This window comes from Cygnus olor, chromosome 1 (genome assembly GCF_009769625.2).
Source record: "Cygnus olor isolate bCygOlo1 chromosome 1, bCygOlo1.pri.v2, whole genome shotgun sequence".
In the NCBI taxonomy this organism is placed as follows: Eukaryota; Metazoa; Chordata; class Aves; order Anseriformes; family Anatidae; genus Cygnus; species Cygnus olor.
Genome location: NC_049169.1, coordinates 39,056,773 through 39,073,567, shown reverse-complemented (window position 1 = coordinate 39,073,567; position 16,795 = coordinate 39,056,773). Strand labels below are relative to the sequence as shown.

Genomic DNA, 16,795 nt, shown 5'->3' with positions numbered 1-16,795 from the left:
GAGAGCATTTATAAAAAAAAATTACTTTTTAGAGATTGTAAAACATTTTTTTTACAACATTCTTTAGAAAAAATAGTATCCAAAAATATAAAACAAAGCAAAAATATTGCTTTAGCACTTACAAACTCTCCAGACTTGTAGTCCCAGTCAGATCAGGAAACTCTGTTATCTGTGAAGCACCATTTAAAGTCCTAGAATTTAAAACATCATTTCAATATAATTGTGTTGAGGGATGTGTGGGACAGCTCTAACGTTGCAACATATAAAGACAATTAAAACAAAATTAAACACATACAGAGTTCTGAGTTCTGGTAAGTGTTGAAAAGCAGATTTTCCAACAAGCTGGATGGGGTTATCATAAAAATGTCTGTAAAAAGAAAGCGAAAAAGGCATTTTATAAAAAATATTTTAAAATATTCAGAACACATTACATAATTGTATTATATGCAAGTGAGTATACTCTGTATTCTCAGCCACAGACTTGGTGCACCTCTGGGCTTTTTCTCATCCACTAGCCTAAGTCCATCAACCATATTTTGAATACTGAAGTAGTCAGTCTCCTTGAATTTAAAACCAGAAGCTTGCCAAAAAAAAAACCATCTCCTCTTTCTCCCAGGTTTGCATACATTGAAATCCAAAGACGAAGAACTTTGTTATGACATGAGACAAAGTTAGCAGGTGAAGAAGTCAGAACTTCACACACTTGGAGGAGGTTGACCATCCATCGCATTTGAGTTCCACTGTGTTTTTGAAGCCATGCTGCTTTTACTCATAAAATAACACTGCTCAAGATGAGTCACTATTTTTAATAAATTTGTTTTACAATCTCTTAATCTGAGGTTTGACAATTCTCAAGTATTCTCATGTAAAACCATGGGAATTGAGACTGGAATCCATCAGGAGTAATTTTTGCTATCTTCTACATTGCCAGTAAAACGAAGAGACCTATAAGGAATAGTTCAACTGAAAGGTCAAGGCTAAGGCAGCAGTACTCACTCCCTTTAAATAGGGTATGCAAACTGCCACTCTTTCCATGAGGTTGGAAAGATATAAGCTTGTTCGCTTGCATTACTGTATGTTACACTCACAAAAAGATCTATCAGATAAATAGCCACAAATATGGTGTTTAGTTCCACATGCTCTACCAGGAAGAGTCACTGAATAAACTGTTATCACTTACATTGTAATAAGTGATGGATTACCCACAAATGCACGCTCAGGTATTGATTTGATGTTATTGCTATGAAATCCCCTACAAAAGAAAAAATGGTTTACACAGTAAAGAAAAAAATTGTGAAGGCATAATCTGTATTCACAATGCACATTGTTTTTTGTTTGTAATAAGGAAAGTGTTTGCGTGTAAGGGTATATCCTTGTTTTCTGGGGAAGATAGAACTGAAAAAAAAAAGCAAAAGAAAAAGTAAAGCAAATAGTTAGACTTCTGCACTGTTCTAAATGAGAGTGCCGTTCAGATAAAGTAAACTGCAAAATGGCATTTTAAACTTCAGACGCTCACAGTAGGCAACAGTGCTTCATAGCTGTATGTCATGTATGTATGAATATATGTGTATGTATATGTAATGTAAATATAGACACATGAAATAATAAAATTAACAGTTAAATATTAAAATTAAATAACAATAAAACAGCATATATATATATTCCCCGTGCTTGTTAAACTGCAACTATTTTTTTTTTGCTGAGATAATAATGAATTACACAAATTTGTCAAGTAAATGATTTTATACGTTATATTAAGTCTCCCACAACCAACTTTATGTTGAAATATTTTAGATGTGGACACGAACAAACTATCCAACGTAGTTGTGACTGCTGGATAGAGGACCAACTCTTTGTCTCATCATTAGTCACTGGATTTTATTCATACGAGTAATTCTCCATTGTGAAAAACAAAAGAAACAACTAAGGTTTCAAAAGAACAATGATGATTTGTGTGGGAAACTCCCATTAGTTCAGTCGGGTATGAAAAAGGCTTCCCAGATTAAATTTATACATTTAGAAAGCCTCAAATTGTTTACTGATGCAAGCACACTTGGTCATTACTTGGACAGCATTACTGGTTTCACTTGTTTAGTCATCATGCTACTGCTGATGAGACGCTGCAAGGCTCTGAATCCCTTGTTCTTCTGCATGCAATAAAAGCTGCATCCATGCAGATGCAAAATCCAAGCAATATGAGGATCCCATTTCACCTAGAACCAGCAAAGAGACTGGTTTTGTGGCTGTATTGACTGGGATTCCCTGCATGGCAGAAAAGCTAAGCAAACGGCATGACTGCTTCCCAGGGCACTGTCTGGCCCCTCATCACCACTCTGACTTCAGCCAGGAGTAGATTTTGGTGCATTTCTGCAAAATAGAGTCTAGAGAGCTTCTGAACTGGTTGGAAGAGAGCCTCTGCCCTGTGGCGCTGCTCACCAGTGATACACCCTGCCCAAACCAAAGCTAGGTTATAGCCTGCCAGTTCATGTGCATGAGGAAAATTGCTTAGAGCTAATTGAACCTCCAGGTAAGAAGACTAGTAAGGCCACAGTGGGAAAAATTGTCCTACAGGTATTTTCAAAACTCAATCTGGCAAACGTTATGTAGGCATTAACTTTGGGTAACAGTTATACCCACTTAGTTTGCAGAGAACCACCCCTACAGCTGAGATTGCAAAATGCAGAGCCTCTGGGACAAACTGATTTGGCTCTGACTCGCTGGCCAGCCCTCCAGCTCTGAGAGGCTGCCTTGGTGTCTCCAAGCCACAAACAAAATGCCACATTCTGTCTTTTCAGCCCAGGCACCAACTCTGAGAGAGAAACAAGGCTTGGCCCAGAAACCCCCTTGGTAAGGTACGCCTGCAATGAGCTGAACCTCCCTCTGCTCCCTCCTCCAGAGCCACACTCCTGACTAGCACGGGAGGTACCGAGCTGGAGTCAACGCTGCCTGGGGATTCCCTGCTTTGGAAAAAAATCCCAGGTCCCTATTTAAAGTGGCTTTATCATCAGCTTGTGATGCAACAGTGCTACAACTGCATCCAATTGCTATGTTACCTAGTTTTTGTAAATCTCGATGCTGATGGTACCGGTAATGTGGTAAATACTTCACATGGAAAGAATTCTGAACATGCACACCGTTGTGTACATTGTGTGTACAACGTGTGAATATTTCATTCATTCTTTTAGAATTCAGCTGTTTCTTACAATAAACTTGGCTGGTTTCTTTTCATTGTTGACATTATTTTACAGAAACTATGTCTGTCCATCCAGAAGTGTTTTGTTTACAACGTTACAAAGGAGCATTTACAGTGAAAAGAAATTGTTTTAATTTAATGGTGCGGGAGGGATGGAAGATAGCATCTAAACCTGATTGGCCAGTAAGAATGCCATGTTTTTTTTTCTTAGACTAGCAGATTGTGGGGTTTTTTTGGATTGCTTGAAAAAAACAACTGTTGTGTTTGGGACTCAAAATGAATTACTGTGTTTATTATTCACTGTATTCCAAGGATGAAGTTCCTGAAAAAAATTTACTGCACAATGCAGTATAGAAGTTTTCAGAACTTGTATGCTCTAAACTGTACGTTGAAAATTATCTTTTATCCATGTTGGCATGTTTATTAGTTCTTTCTAGAATATGAGTTTTTAAGGATTACTGATAAAATCACCAGCATTAAAAAAGAATCTGTCACACACTAGACAAAACATCCTCCTTCCGAATGTAAGTGCTGTACTTCTGTACTTACAATTCTTTTAGGTTTGTTAGTGTCCTGATAGCAGTGGGGAACTCGTCCAGACTGTTGTAATTTAGATCTCTGTGTGAAAACAGATTGTATTATTGGGGTTATGTGCTGCATTAAGGACAACATAGACTTGTTAGCATTTGTAACAAAATACCGTCTTCCATTCATTGAATAAGTACATACAGGCAAAAGCCAATAAATCATCAGAAGTATATGGATGTTTTCTAACAGACTCTATTTAGGGCACATTTTCATTCCTATTTTTCTATCAGCATCCTATTTTCAGTTGTATCCTAGCTATTTAGCAATGAAGAAGCCAAAAGTGGATTCAGATACTACTAATGGATCTGCTCTTTTGTAAATCGCTTGCTATAACTTGGAAATTATCAACAGAAAAAATAAAAACCAAACCAAACCAAACCAAACCAAAACAAACACCTCTTGCCCAGAATATTCAAAAACTTTGTACCGTGAGCTGAATTTTACACGGTTAATACATCTCTTTATTAAGGTTTCATTTGCCTCTGACTCACTCAGTCTTTCAAGACTTAGATTTAATTCTTGAGTCTTTCTTTCATCTAATGTACTTTTCATGGTCTGTGAGACCAAGAAATTGGAGATACTGGAGTTAATGGAGTTTGGAAGGTAAAAGTGATTGGGAGAAATCTTCCTCTGGCTAAAACAAGTGGGAAAACATACAGTAAGTTCAACTTTATCATTAACTATATAGTTAATTTTAAGCTTTGTCAGGATTCATATGGAGAATGTTTCTAACCACACACATTGTAGGAACAGTAGTTTAGCTAGGGTAGTAACCTCTGCTTTAAGAGCTGCTCATGCTGCTGTGGTAATTAGACTTCATTCTGTTAAACTGAAAGGGCTGTTAGTACACTTCTGCCCTGAGCATGATATGTGCATCCTTTAGCATTCAGGAGACACCTGAAACTAAAATCGAGATGTGCCTGTTTAGTGCAATGCTCCCTGAGCACTGCTTTGTGAGGAATACAGTCCGAAAAACTTGAGTAAAAGCCTTTTTTGAATGGGCAAAACACAAATCACAGTTTACAATAGATTGAAATTGAAATAGTATCAGGCTGAAGTAATGCAGGCAGGAAACTGCTGTCTGAACTCAACAAGGCTTTCCTTCCTGCTTGTAAATCTCTCTCTCCTGCTTATTGACAAAAAGAGATTACAGGCGCGTACGGTTTGGTTTTGCCCTCCAGTGATATGTGATTTCCAGACCTATGCGTTGATGCAAACAAATGATTTTAAAGCTGGCGTCCATCGTTTACACTGAGATCTCTTTAGATTAGCTTGAAACTATCTGGAAACTGGTCTATACAGTACACAATTACTGCACTTGGGGCAAGTGCTGCATTCTCCTATCGCAGCAAAATGGCTGCACCTACACTTATTCCCAGGTTCATGATTGTCCTCTGTGTTTTCGCCTCTTTCATGCCAGGTGGCTGGGACTGGGTTTGCAATTACTTATTCCATTGTTCTTTTTTTCCCCATTTTTGACCAAGTGCCATGTGAATCTCACTTGTGAAAACAAAACAAACTATTACATTTTCCTTCTTCCTTTCCTGTCCCCCTTTCCGGTGCTACACTAAGGGACTTCCTTTCAACTCACAGCAGGCTAAAAATCAAAATTGTAAAACTGCAATTGTAAAACTAAGGGATCGATGCAACTGAAACTAGTGATTAAAAAAAGGCCAAAACTTCTTGCTTTCTGATCTTACAAAAATACATGAACGAGCAGTACATAATTCTGTGGATGAGAAAGAAAATAGTTACCTTTAGACCAGCATTATTCAGTTTTGATACTTTGCTCCTCAAACCAGGCCTTTTATGTTCTGCCCTGGTTGGTTGAAACCTCTGAAATCTCTGGAAAGGATTCAGCTGAGTGCAGAAGGTGGCAGATAGAAAGATATGCACAGGTCTATTGTCCCTGTAGCATTTTTGGGTTCTGTTGTCTACTCTATAAGACAACGTGTTCACTCATCTATGGCAAAAACTTGAGGCAATTTGAATCTTTACAAGCGCTACTCTTTATCAGAGCTCTTTAAAGACAAAAATGGATACAATTGAAATGTTCCTTGCTTCCCTTGCAAAACATATATAATTTGGCTATTTGGCACTTTTTCCAGGGATAGAAAAATAAAATCATTTTATAACCCCCCTCTAGGGTGAGACAGTTTCTTAATGGTAAACATTTTCATTGTGACAGTTTCCCAATCTAGCTATTAGCTTTATTGATTAAACAAGACAAATAAATAGTACTAAACTAGGCAAACATAACTGTTCATGAATAGGCACTTCTTTTTGAATGCCCAGTATAGTTCTCAAATGTCCTTTCAACAATTTATCAACAACGATTATTAAAAAGGCAAACTAATTTAATAGTAGAAAAATAGGATTTGCTGTATAGAGTCATTGTAAACCATCACTTAGATCCTGTAGCGATTAGGCAAGCCAAAAACCACGTTTAGCTTTTAGGCTATTTTTTATTCTTTCAGAATATTAATGAAAACACTGAAAAAAAAAAGGAAACAAATAAGAGGTCAACTCACAAAGTCTCTAGGCTGTGGAGCCCATCAAAGCATTTCTTTCCCAGGGAGTAGATTCTATTGTTATGGAGATGTCTGCAGGGGAACATTAAGCACACAGTCAGGAAAGCACACTACACACAGTGGACTTAAGCAAAACATTTTGATGCTTCAATCAAAAGAAACTTATTTTCAGGCATGCACCAAGTATATGCAAGTCATGCTTTTGCAAGAGCATGTAGAGGAGGCACCTTCGCCAACCCTTCCCCCTTTCTCCTGACATCTCCCTACCCATGAGGGCTTCAATTTGATTTCGTACATGGGATTTCTTTTACAACCACCTAGATGGTCTAAGAAGGGTATATCCTGGAGGTCTAGGTTGAGGTTTGCATATTAAATACCATGCAATTGTATACATATTCTCTCCAGTTGTTAATTAACATGTTGCCTTAAGAACAGTGGGGAGTGTTAGCTGTATATATGGAAGACGTATATTCAGAGGGTGTTAGAGGGGATGGCACAAAGCAGGAGCAGGTGAGGAGAAGGATAATCAGGCAGAAATAGTCATTAGCCTTGTAGAATGAAAGAAGATACAAAGCCACAGGACAACAAGTCACAGCTTCACTGAGATGAGTAAGCTAATCAATCTTCAAAGTGCTTTAACTTACCTTCCTTTGAAACTATAAAAAACAACAGCTACTTTCTCATATTTTCAGCAACTGAAAGAAACAGTTGCATGTCACATTTCAATCAAAACCTCCCATGTGAAGGCTGGTAATGCTGCCTATTTCTATGGTTTTTAGACTGACATAGAAAAAAAAATATTCCGTGTGAAGCTCATTAATGTGAGTAGGTAGAACTTAGTGATACTTCAGATTGATTTCTAAAGAGGATGCTTTTTTTCCCAGCAGAGCTTTATTTTATTCTGTCACTCTGCTCTCATAGTGGAGGGAAACTATGAGAGTAGCACTTAAAAGAAAAGAAGGTCTGTGAATGAGGAACTGCCAAGCACATACCCTTCAATGCTTCACTCTGCCCCGAAAATAATTTTAAAGACCACAGAGCCTACAGAAGTTGAATCTCCCTGTCCATGAAAAACAAGGTTTCTAATGGCAAAATACAGATGTTTCGTGGGTTTTTCTTTTCCTGTGAAAAACCTAATCACTTTTTAAAATGACTACACTGAGCTGTAATGCTTTAGTTAGCACGAAGAGTGTCTACAAATTCCAATTACATTTGGATTGCTAGTGATCGAGCTTCAAACCTACGCAAAATGAGCATGCATATTTGCAAAGAGTGGAAAATTTGCCAGACTGAATAGAGTAGGAAACAAATGAAAACAGAACCACACGGAAAGATTTTGACAGGCCAAAAATATCAGTTATCGTAGATCATGAGGGTTGATTTAATTATTAATCAATACGAAAATCAGAAGACTAGAAATAAGCAGGGCAGATCTAAAATAAGGGAACCTAAGTGAGCAGAAGGAATCAGGGAATCAAAAGAGGTCATTTTCTCCTGGATTTCTTAACTGTCCTCATATCACTGTATTTCTGGTATGGATGTAGAGAATGGCATTGAAGACATTCTCTATCTTAAGCATTGCTGAGATGTTTAGCTCGGTAAATGACTCCTTGAAAAACTTGAACTTGAATGAGACTGTTACTTGATGTAAATAGAGGGCAAAGATTGTGTGCCACAAGGTAGCTATTATCCCCCTATTATTGGTGCTCTATATGTTGACATGAATATATTAGGCACTAGGCAGAGATGGTGATTATAAAGCTCAATAAAGAACCCTGAAGAATGCCAGGTTCTATGATCACACTGGGGTTAGAACATGCTAAAATATGCTAAGTGTCTTACAGACTATGATTTCAGACAGCTTGTAAATCTTGAATATACTATTCTCTCTTTAATAATACTAAGATTTTCCAAACTATCCTGAAATAACTTCTCCCCCTCAGTTTCTCCAGCCAGTCTAGAATTTTTTCCATTTGGTGCATTCCCAGAAGATAAAAAACTGAAACCATGTTCCAGAGTATTCCTTCCAGATTTTGGTGTGGGTTTTGCATCTGTTTCATTTAGTTGTATTGGTATGCAAACATATCTAAATACAAAACTACATATACTTTCTACGAAGGGAAATATGTAGTTTCTACTGGACAGCATTCTTTCCAAGTCACCCAGAAAGCTTTCTGTTCATTTCCTTTTTCTAATCTTCTCTCATTCAGTCCATGCTGCCTTGGAGTCTTAGAAGGCAAACAGTTCATCTGTTTCTGTTTGTTTTGCTGACCAGATATGGTGATTTTTTTAAAAAAATCCCTTACATAGCTCTTTACTGGAGACGGAAACTTTTAAGCTAGATCAAAACAAGCGATTTAGCAAATGTGAGTTTAACTGTAAGAAGATGTAAAAGATATGCTTCTCTATTTTTTTTCTTTCAAATTTTGTTTTATAGTACATATGCAAGCCAGAAAACTTAATTTGTATTCCAAAAAGAACATTTTCTGTAAGAAACAGTATTGACCTTATGGTAAAGGAGTATTGTCATTAAGACTGATGCAAAAGTAGAAGGGAACTGCAGCTTTATGGCCCCAAGATACATCAGTTTAATACTAACATTGAAAGACAAAACTGAGGTTTAGTTGACCCGTGTATATAGCTATTTACCTATTGTTTGCCAACTAGGGAGAGACTAGAGGAATGTTAATTATTAAAGGTTTTCTCAAGCAATGCTTAAATTAAACATTGCATCTTCAAGCAATTTATCACAAGGAGGTCAAAGCTCTGCAAAGAAGCAGAGATTGTGGCTAAAAAGCAATCGATAAAACTTACAGAACTACCAAACTAGAGAGGTTTCCAAAAGCATAGTCTGGTATGTAATGAATTTTATTCAGTGCCAGTGTCATTGCCTGAAGTGCTGGTAAACTTCTAAAAGCTTGGACGGGTATTTCTGTCAAAGAATTATCATCTAGCCACAGGTGTCTAAGGGAGACCAAGCCATTGAAGCAGTTGGGGGGCACATAGTTGATGTGGTTGGCATCCAGGCGTCTAGGAGAAAAAGAAATAAAGAAAATTGACTCCGAGAAAAGAACAGTGGATTTACACAAGAAATTATCACCAAGAACACAAGGATAGGTAGGGGTTGCCACATCCATCTTTCATTTCCTGGAGATTCTACATTTCCATCTTGCTTGCAGCCTTATCTGAGACCTCATGTGGTGTTCCTAAGTCTCCTAGTCAGCTGGCTTGCTGCAGACAGCTCTCCTTTGGAGCTGTCAGTTCACTGAGAGCACAGACTAATCACTTCTGAACAGATCCTCTCTGTGGATCAGGCATGAATTTGTTTCCTTTCCAAATTATTTGAAAGTAAGGAACAAAAAAGTATAAGAAACTCAGCAGGACATTCTCTTTCAGAATCTATAAATCACTGAATCATGGTGCCAAAAGCTGACTTTGGTTTCCATATGCTACCCACCATTTTAAAAGCCAAAAATAAAAAGAATTTCTGAGTTTCTGCTCATGTTTTACACTTTCTTAAATCCCGTGTATTCCAATGATTCTAATGAGCAATGAAGTTAACATTTTTTAATAGTGGAGCAAAGTGTTTTTAAACAGAGGTCAGTGCTGCTAATGCAATTTATTTACTTTGAAAAGTAAAGTACTTAATACACTTCAGTTGCTGCAGAGCCAACAGAGGGAGCTCAGTTGCACATCGTACCTTTTCAGAGTCTGCAGGTGATATCTTGCTTTCACACTTCTGCAAATAAGGATTAAATCTACTGAAATCTTTGCAGATATGGCACTAGAAATACTATGTCATATATTCACTGGCTTTTACTTTCTGCAACTTCATGAAACATCCAGATGGTGACCTGTACTCAATACACTTTTTCTGCTTTTAATATCTTGTTTGTAACATAAAAGACACTCTCTAAAACTTTTCTTGAAGACATCTGTACAGAGAAGTAATTAAGTGAATGATGAAATAAAAACAAATTTAAATAGAAGTCTGAAAACACTGCAGAACAAACAGACACACCCAGGGTACAAAGAAGTAATTCTGTACAGCCTAAATTCGGTCTGTTTGAGAGAAATGTAATACTCTTTGTGGCAGACATGGTAATCTCTTTATTTAAAGCTGCTTCCTCATTTGCAGTCATGTAAAATGTCAGGTCCATTCTATCTCCTTCTCCATGCTTCTTCTACCTACTGCATGAGAACAAATAATGAACGCTAAGGCTCTGTGCCAGGCTGGCAAATAACTGAGACAAGGTCAGTTGGAACAAATTTATAAAGTTCAGTGTCAAAGCCCTTGTACAATTAAATTTTCAATATAATAACTGACATGGCAGGCAGCAGAGACAGAGCTTCCAAAATAACTCAAGGGTTGGTCAACAAATGGGTGAGGCTGGAAATGTTTAGAAATAGTCATGCTGTACCTCCCCCATTCCCCAGGCAATAAGCATGCTATGCCTGTGTTTTCAAATAAGGTATAATTTGAATGAGTAGATGAGGTTTCTTTGTGTTTTGGTCAGAAGTAAATTTCTTCCCTGTGTGATGCTGGTATGTAAACTAAGAAGTTACAGTTGCATTAGTTTGACAGTTACACTGATTAAAGAATGGAGGCTTTATTCAACCTAAATGTGTTACTGCATTACAGTCAGCATCTTGTTCAATACCAAGGCTGAGTGTGCAGCTCTGGCTTCCCCGTTGGCTCCAGAGGAGTTACTCACAGAGCCCCTGGTCACATGTTGAAGCCAAAAGTCAGTTGTTTCTATGTGATCCTGTGGCTGAAATGGCAATATTTCTGTTGTCCTCAGAGAGGTCAGGATTTCCATCTCACCGATATTCAGCAGCAAATCAAGGAAACAACTTTTTTTATAACTGAAGTTTCCAAACATAAACCCACCATTAGCTACGTAAGCAAAATACACGAAATAATACTGCTGTAACATAAGTGAGATTCTAGGTAGTTGGATTACTCTTTGAATAAACTTTGTAAGAAAATGAGAAGCTACAATGATCTGAGTTGCAAGCCCTATTACTGGACTACATATCCTACCAGTGCTCATAAGAAGTACTGCCTCAAATGCATTTTGTTATCTAATCTTTTTAAAATTTCCAAGTACCATTTTCCCTCTTGCAGATAATAAAACATTTCAGTAGTGGTTATGTTTCCTGTCATACTGTAGGTAATGCACACTGATGTATAAAGCATTGATCAAAATCGCTGTTTTCAGCCAATTGTTTTACATGTGCTGATCAAAGTTTTGGCACTTTCAGAACTAAACCCATTAACTCACAAACATGACCCTATTTATAATTGAAAATATATAGATAACATGTGGTGAGTTTGAAAGCTGCTATTATATTCCAGAGAGAACCAATTTAAGGAAACAGAAAAGCTTGATCTCTTCTGATAGGCTGCATGTAAATAAAGCAGCCAGTATGAAATTCACCATGAGCTCACTTAAAATGTCCAAACCTTTCAAAGAAAATGCTTGAGCTATGTGGACTGTATCCCACTGGTGTTTCCTGTGACATACCGTGAATGCTATGACCATATGCATTATAAATGATGAAAAGATATTATTCATATAGAATTGTAAACACGACTAATTTACTGGTACTCTGAAAAGGGTGAAAGTAGATCTTTGAATAAGTTTTGATGCAGATATTTTGATCAGTTCAATATGAATGGACACCTAGTTTTACGCCACTGGTAGGTTTCTAAGGCAATATATATATTTTTCCCTTTCTCTGAGTCTTCTCTCGGAGTGAGCCCAGCTACCACCTAGCTATATATACCTGCTAAAGACATTCCTTAATGGCTTGTCGGTGTGTCTTTCTCATTCATTCGAGATTAAGTCAAATGCTAGGTATGGGATCAGGAAGGAAATTTCTCCTAAGTCATTCTCCCCTCTGAAATAAGTATCTATTACATGAATTGCCTCTTCTTGCAGTGATGAGGGACTGAATACAATGAAGAGACTGGGCAAGAGGAAAGCTACAAAGACAGACAAAGAAGTCAAGAATACCATGCTTCTTCTGACATTCATTTTAAAATAAGACATGCAAACCCAAATGATAAGGACCTATACAGCACAGGCAGGGGAGGCAGGGGGGTGAGAGCACACGAGGGCTGATTTCAGGCACGGCAGACTAACGAAGGGCACGATCCTCCCTCTCCTACCGTCTTCCTCCCCGCCTGACCGCCTGACCAGGATCCGTTATGTGGGGAGCAGCACACAGGCCTTGCTGCAAGGTGTGGGGCAGTGATGGGGAAGTATTGGGGACAGGGCCTGTCTAGGACGGGTGTAACAGGCAGGATGGGGTCACCTGCAGCCCCACCATCCTTACAAGCCTGTGGTGACATGGACCCCCTCAAGGGTTTGTTGATAGGAGTTGGGCTAAAGCCCTGTGTAAGGAATGGCAAGAGTGACATCAAAACTGGCTCTGAACAGTGGTTGTAATGAAAACAGAGCTGGCCATTGTGAGCTTGGTTTTTCAAACGTGGCTCTTTAAGCAGGATATCCCCTTCAGTCCACAGGGGAAAATGCTAGGACTATTGTGAAAGGTTAATTACAACACATCAGCGCAGCGGTTCCCACAGCTCACTTTCAGCTCTGCCCTTGTATGGGCTCGTACAGGACCGATACAAAGAACCCTGAGCAGCAAAAGCAAGACTGAAAGAGAGAAGTCACAAGCCATAATTTAGGAGCATTTGTTTCTGTCCACTGCTTGGTGTAAACTCCACGTGCATGCAAAGCAGGAGGAGGTCTCAACAACTCTGAGAGTTTCAATCCTTAGCATTTCTCTCCATATCCAGATATTCTGCTCAGGTGTTGTGGTAAACCTGCATTTAAGATGGTGTGCCAGGATGCTAGCACGACGTACACAGCACAAACATCCAGTTACAAAGCTATTTTCAAACTAAGACTGGCCCCGAAACCCCAGAAGTTGAAAAAAGTGGGGCCAGCAGGAGTTTTTGGGTCATCCTAGGAATCTGGCTGAACACCCAGATCTGAAGTCCATGGCCAGACATTTTGTGTGACCGCTCCTGGCCTCCCAAGCAGGTGGCTGCATGCAGAGCACTGATGGGATGGTCCCAGGGGTGTACGAATTGCCAAGTGACGCCACAGGACAGCTCAGCCAAATGTTAGCTGGCGCTGGTCGAAAGTGTGGCAAGGACCCCGTTAACAGCACAGCTTGGTAGATGGTCATGGCCGGAGCCTGGGAGCACTCCTAAGCACTGTTTGCTTTGCTAGGCTGGCTCTAGCAACAGTATGTCACTGTGTGGTGCCTAGGAGGACCTCCTTGGAAATCTAGTATGAGCCTCACATTGCTAACCTTTTCAACACCTGCTACTTGTCCTCCTCCCACAGATGGAGGTGAGGTTCAGCCACACAGGAAGATTCTTCATCAGCAGTTCTCAGGTTGAGAAATTTCTCTCTTTACAGATATGATTAAAAAAAGTGCTTATGAGATTGCTCAGCAGACTTAAAAGAGTCAGATGTCCAGTAGCTTCTACTGGATGAAAGAAAACATCCCTCAGCAGCCTGGAACTGCTGATCTAGTTCAGACTATTTGCACCCTGCTTTGAAAGCCATCTGACCCTACAGCTGGTTGTGCTAGGGACTGGACCCAAATAAAGGGGTAGCATACACAGTTAGGGGATCCTTGCACCTCTGCCTTCCTCCCAGCTGCTTATCAAGCTAGAAGAGTGTCTGTGCTCTGATACTGGGCTAGTGCTCAATGTTTCAGTCCCTCTTCTGTTACCTAGTGTGCCCTAGGGCTCTAGTAGCTCACATGGATAAAACATGCAGCAAATGCAATGGTGAGTTTTGAGACATCTTCACGTATGTGTACAGATGCATACATGGGTACACACAACCTTGATTAAAACTGTGGGAAATTCCTCCTTAGGGAGTTTTTGGGTAACTGTTGAGGTACTGGGTTTCCTAAGAAGGATAAAGCCTTCTATAGGCTTTATTATCATGGGCTGTGACATGGAAAACCACAACTAAAGCTCCCGTCTTTTCATGAAAACAATTATCTTCGGAGAATGTGATTTCATCAAAGTTGGTTTGTCTTTTAACTAAAAATCAGGATTATTACCACAAACATACTGGAAAAAATGTTTAAAGTTAACGCTTCTGAAAAAAATGCTTTTTAATTTCAAGACTGAAGTGGATGCATTTCAGAACTCTGTGCCATCGAAGTCTTCAACTCCTTGCTCAGATTAAGAATTTCCTTTGCAATGTCACATATTTGGAGGAGTAGGGAGAAGGAGCTGAAAAATCAGTTTTCTGACTGGTTCCAGCCAGGCAGATTATTTAGAAAATCAGAGATGATTTCTAGATAACATTTTATGTAAAACTGCATCACCACCATATGCACCAAACTTACAAACATATCTGAAAAATAAAATTGAAGTGATTTATAAATTCTGTCAGAAAGTTCAAACAAATTTAATTGATATTATTTTGTTATCCTGTATCTGTAAAGTCAAATTATTTTAATTGATATTATTTTGTTATCCTGTATCTGTAAAGTCAAATTAATTTGCTACACTAAATTCCAACTTCGCAGGTTTTTGATGGGGAAAGGATAGTTTATTTTTTCCTCTACCAGCGTTTCCAGCACTTTGGAAGAGGGACTGTCTTGCATTCTGCCCTGTTTCCTGCTATTAAAGTAAAAGTCCTCTTAAATTTTACAGGAATGAAAGCAGGTGATGTGTGTTACTGTAAATAATGCTTGTTTTTAAATAGCCTTGATGACTGGTTTGGCATGGGCAGTGACATGGTACTTGATCTGTTCTTGATTTTGACCATTCCTGTCTGACAACACAATAGGAAAAGCTGCTCATTAATAATGATGCCTAAACAAGAAAATAAAGTGAGAATTGTTTCATCTGTAGTATTCACTGCAAAGTATTGTATTACAATAGTCTCAATAAAAGAATAGCAGAAGCTTCACTTCCTTATCAGTGATACCAATTAGACTTTCCTCCTTTATTTAGTAACATTTGCAAATAAAGATCTCCAACTTATCAGTTGCTAATAACCTAAAATTTGTGTTAACATGCTCAGAAAACAAACTTAAAAAAACCAAACAAACATATTCGTACGTTATTTCCTGCTTTATCAATCCCTTCTTCAAAAAAAATACTTATAATTCTGGTACCTAACTGTCACTAGAAAAGACAAGATGATTATACCACAGAAAAAAAAAAAAAAAAAAAAAAGAAACCTATTTAAGCAAATACTTAAATTCAATGAAAAGAGTTGGCCAGACAGCAAGTTGTTAATTAATAACTATATTTGAAAAATAAATCAATATACCTATGTAAAAGGCTTTTGGACTACACAGATATATTTAAAATTATTAAAAGCCTTCTTGACTTAAAAGCAGAACAGAGATATTGGAGCTCTGGGAAACATAAAATCCAGACACCATTTGCTTACAGTCAATTCCAAAGAAAAGTGAGTAACAGGAGAGAGAGCATTTAAGTGGCACTTCAAACCCTGCTGTCAAGATCTAAGTTGTGACACCAGTGATTGTGTGTTGGTCGTTTTCAGTCATGGTATTTGAGCTGTTTCCCTCTTTTTGGTTTAACAGAAACGACTGCCATTTGAATTGTTAGGGCCAGTAATCCAGATAATTTTTATTCATGATACAAAAAGAAAATTATAGCCCATATAATAAACTGAAGATATCCTTCTGCTGAACTTGGAGATAACCACATCTCAAAATTCATATGTTCTGGTTACTTCCTTAAATCCTTACGCCATAAAGGGAATCGGAGTCCAAAACAATCATCACCCAAGCACCAGTAGCTGAACTTATTTATTAATCAAAGTAGCACATCACGGTTGTTGATTATTGAACTACGAAGACTTCTAAAATTGGAGAAGATTTTAATATTGTTAAATCTAAATTTTCTGCTTAAGAAAAACAATATGGTTGTTTGTTTTCAGGCAACAGTATTACAGTTCTCTCAGATGTTTTGCTGTTGAAGATGAAACACAATTTTTTTTTTTGGTGTGTGGTCGTTTCTCATTTCATAGTATATAGTGAATACTGCCTGCTGCCTGAAGGCGACTGATGTATGCTGAAGGTAGTTCAAGCCTCAGAAAATTTATGAGTATTTATCACTCAATCTTGTCATGCTATTCAGCATGCCAACAATATAACAACATGGACAAGAAAGTGGAAAGAACTGGTGTTCATCCCTGCAATACAGCAGATTTTCTTGCTTTCTGTACCGCATGCCATTTAACATCAACTAATCTGGTTATCAATACCAATACCTGTAATGTCATTTTTTGAGCCTGGAACTAGACAATAAGGAGGGAATATCATCCAGAAATATCTTTTTGTGCAAAAATTTGTGATGAATTTGTATAGTAAGTGAACACGGAAAACTTGTGTTTGTATACATATATATCGTGTGCGCACACACGATTATATATATACTTATATAAAAATGATTTTAACA

The 16,795-nt window shown here is 38.1% G+C and overlaps 1 protein-coding gene across 2 annotated transcripts in view; it reads right to left on the bottom strand.

The window, feature by feature from the left end:
• LGR5 (leucine rich repeat containing G protein-coupled receptor 5) overlaps window positions 1–16,795 on the bottom strand; it is a 91,198-nt gene that overhangs the window by 19,259 nt on the left and 55,144 nt on the right. For both annotated transcript variants that reach the window (XM_040553328.1, XM_040553337.1), the window contains exons 5-10: window positions 9,127–9,342; window positions 6,313–6,384; window positions 3,743–3,811; window positions 1,181–1,252; window positions 296–367; window positions 123–191 (exon numbers count right to left, since the gene is read on the bottom strand). In XM_040553328.1, the coding sequence (XP_040409262.1) occupies window positions 123–191; window positions 296–367; window positions 1,181–1,252; window positions 3,743–3,811; window positions 6,313–6,384; window positions 9,127–9,342 (570 nt within the window). The remainder of the gene's footprint in view (window positions 1–122; window positions 192–295; window positions 368–1,180; window positions 1,253–3,742; window positions 3,812–6,312; window positions 6,385–9,126; window positions 9,343–16,795) is intronic.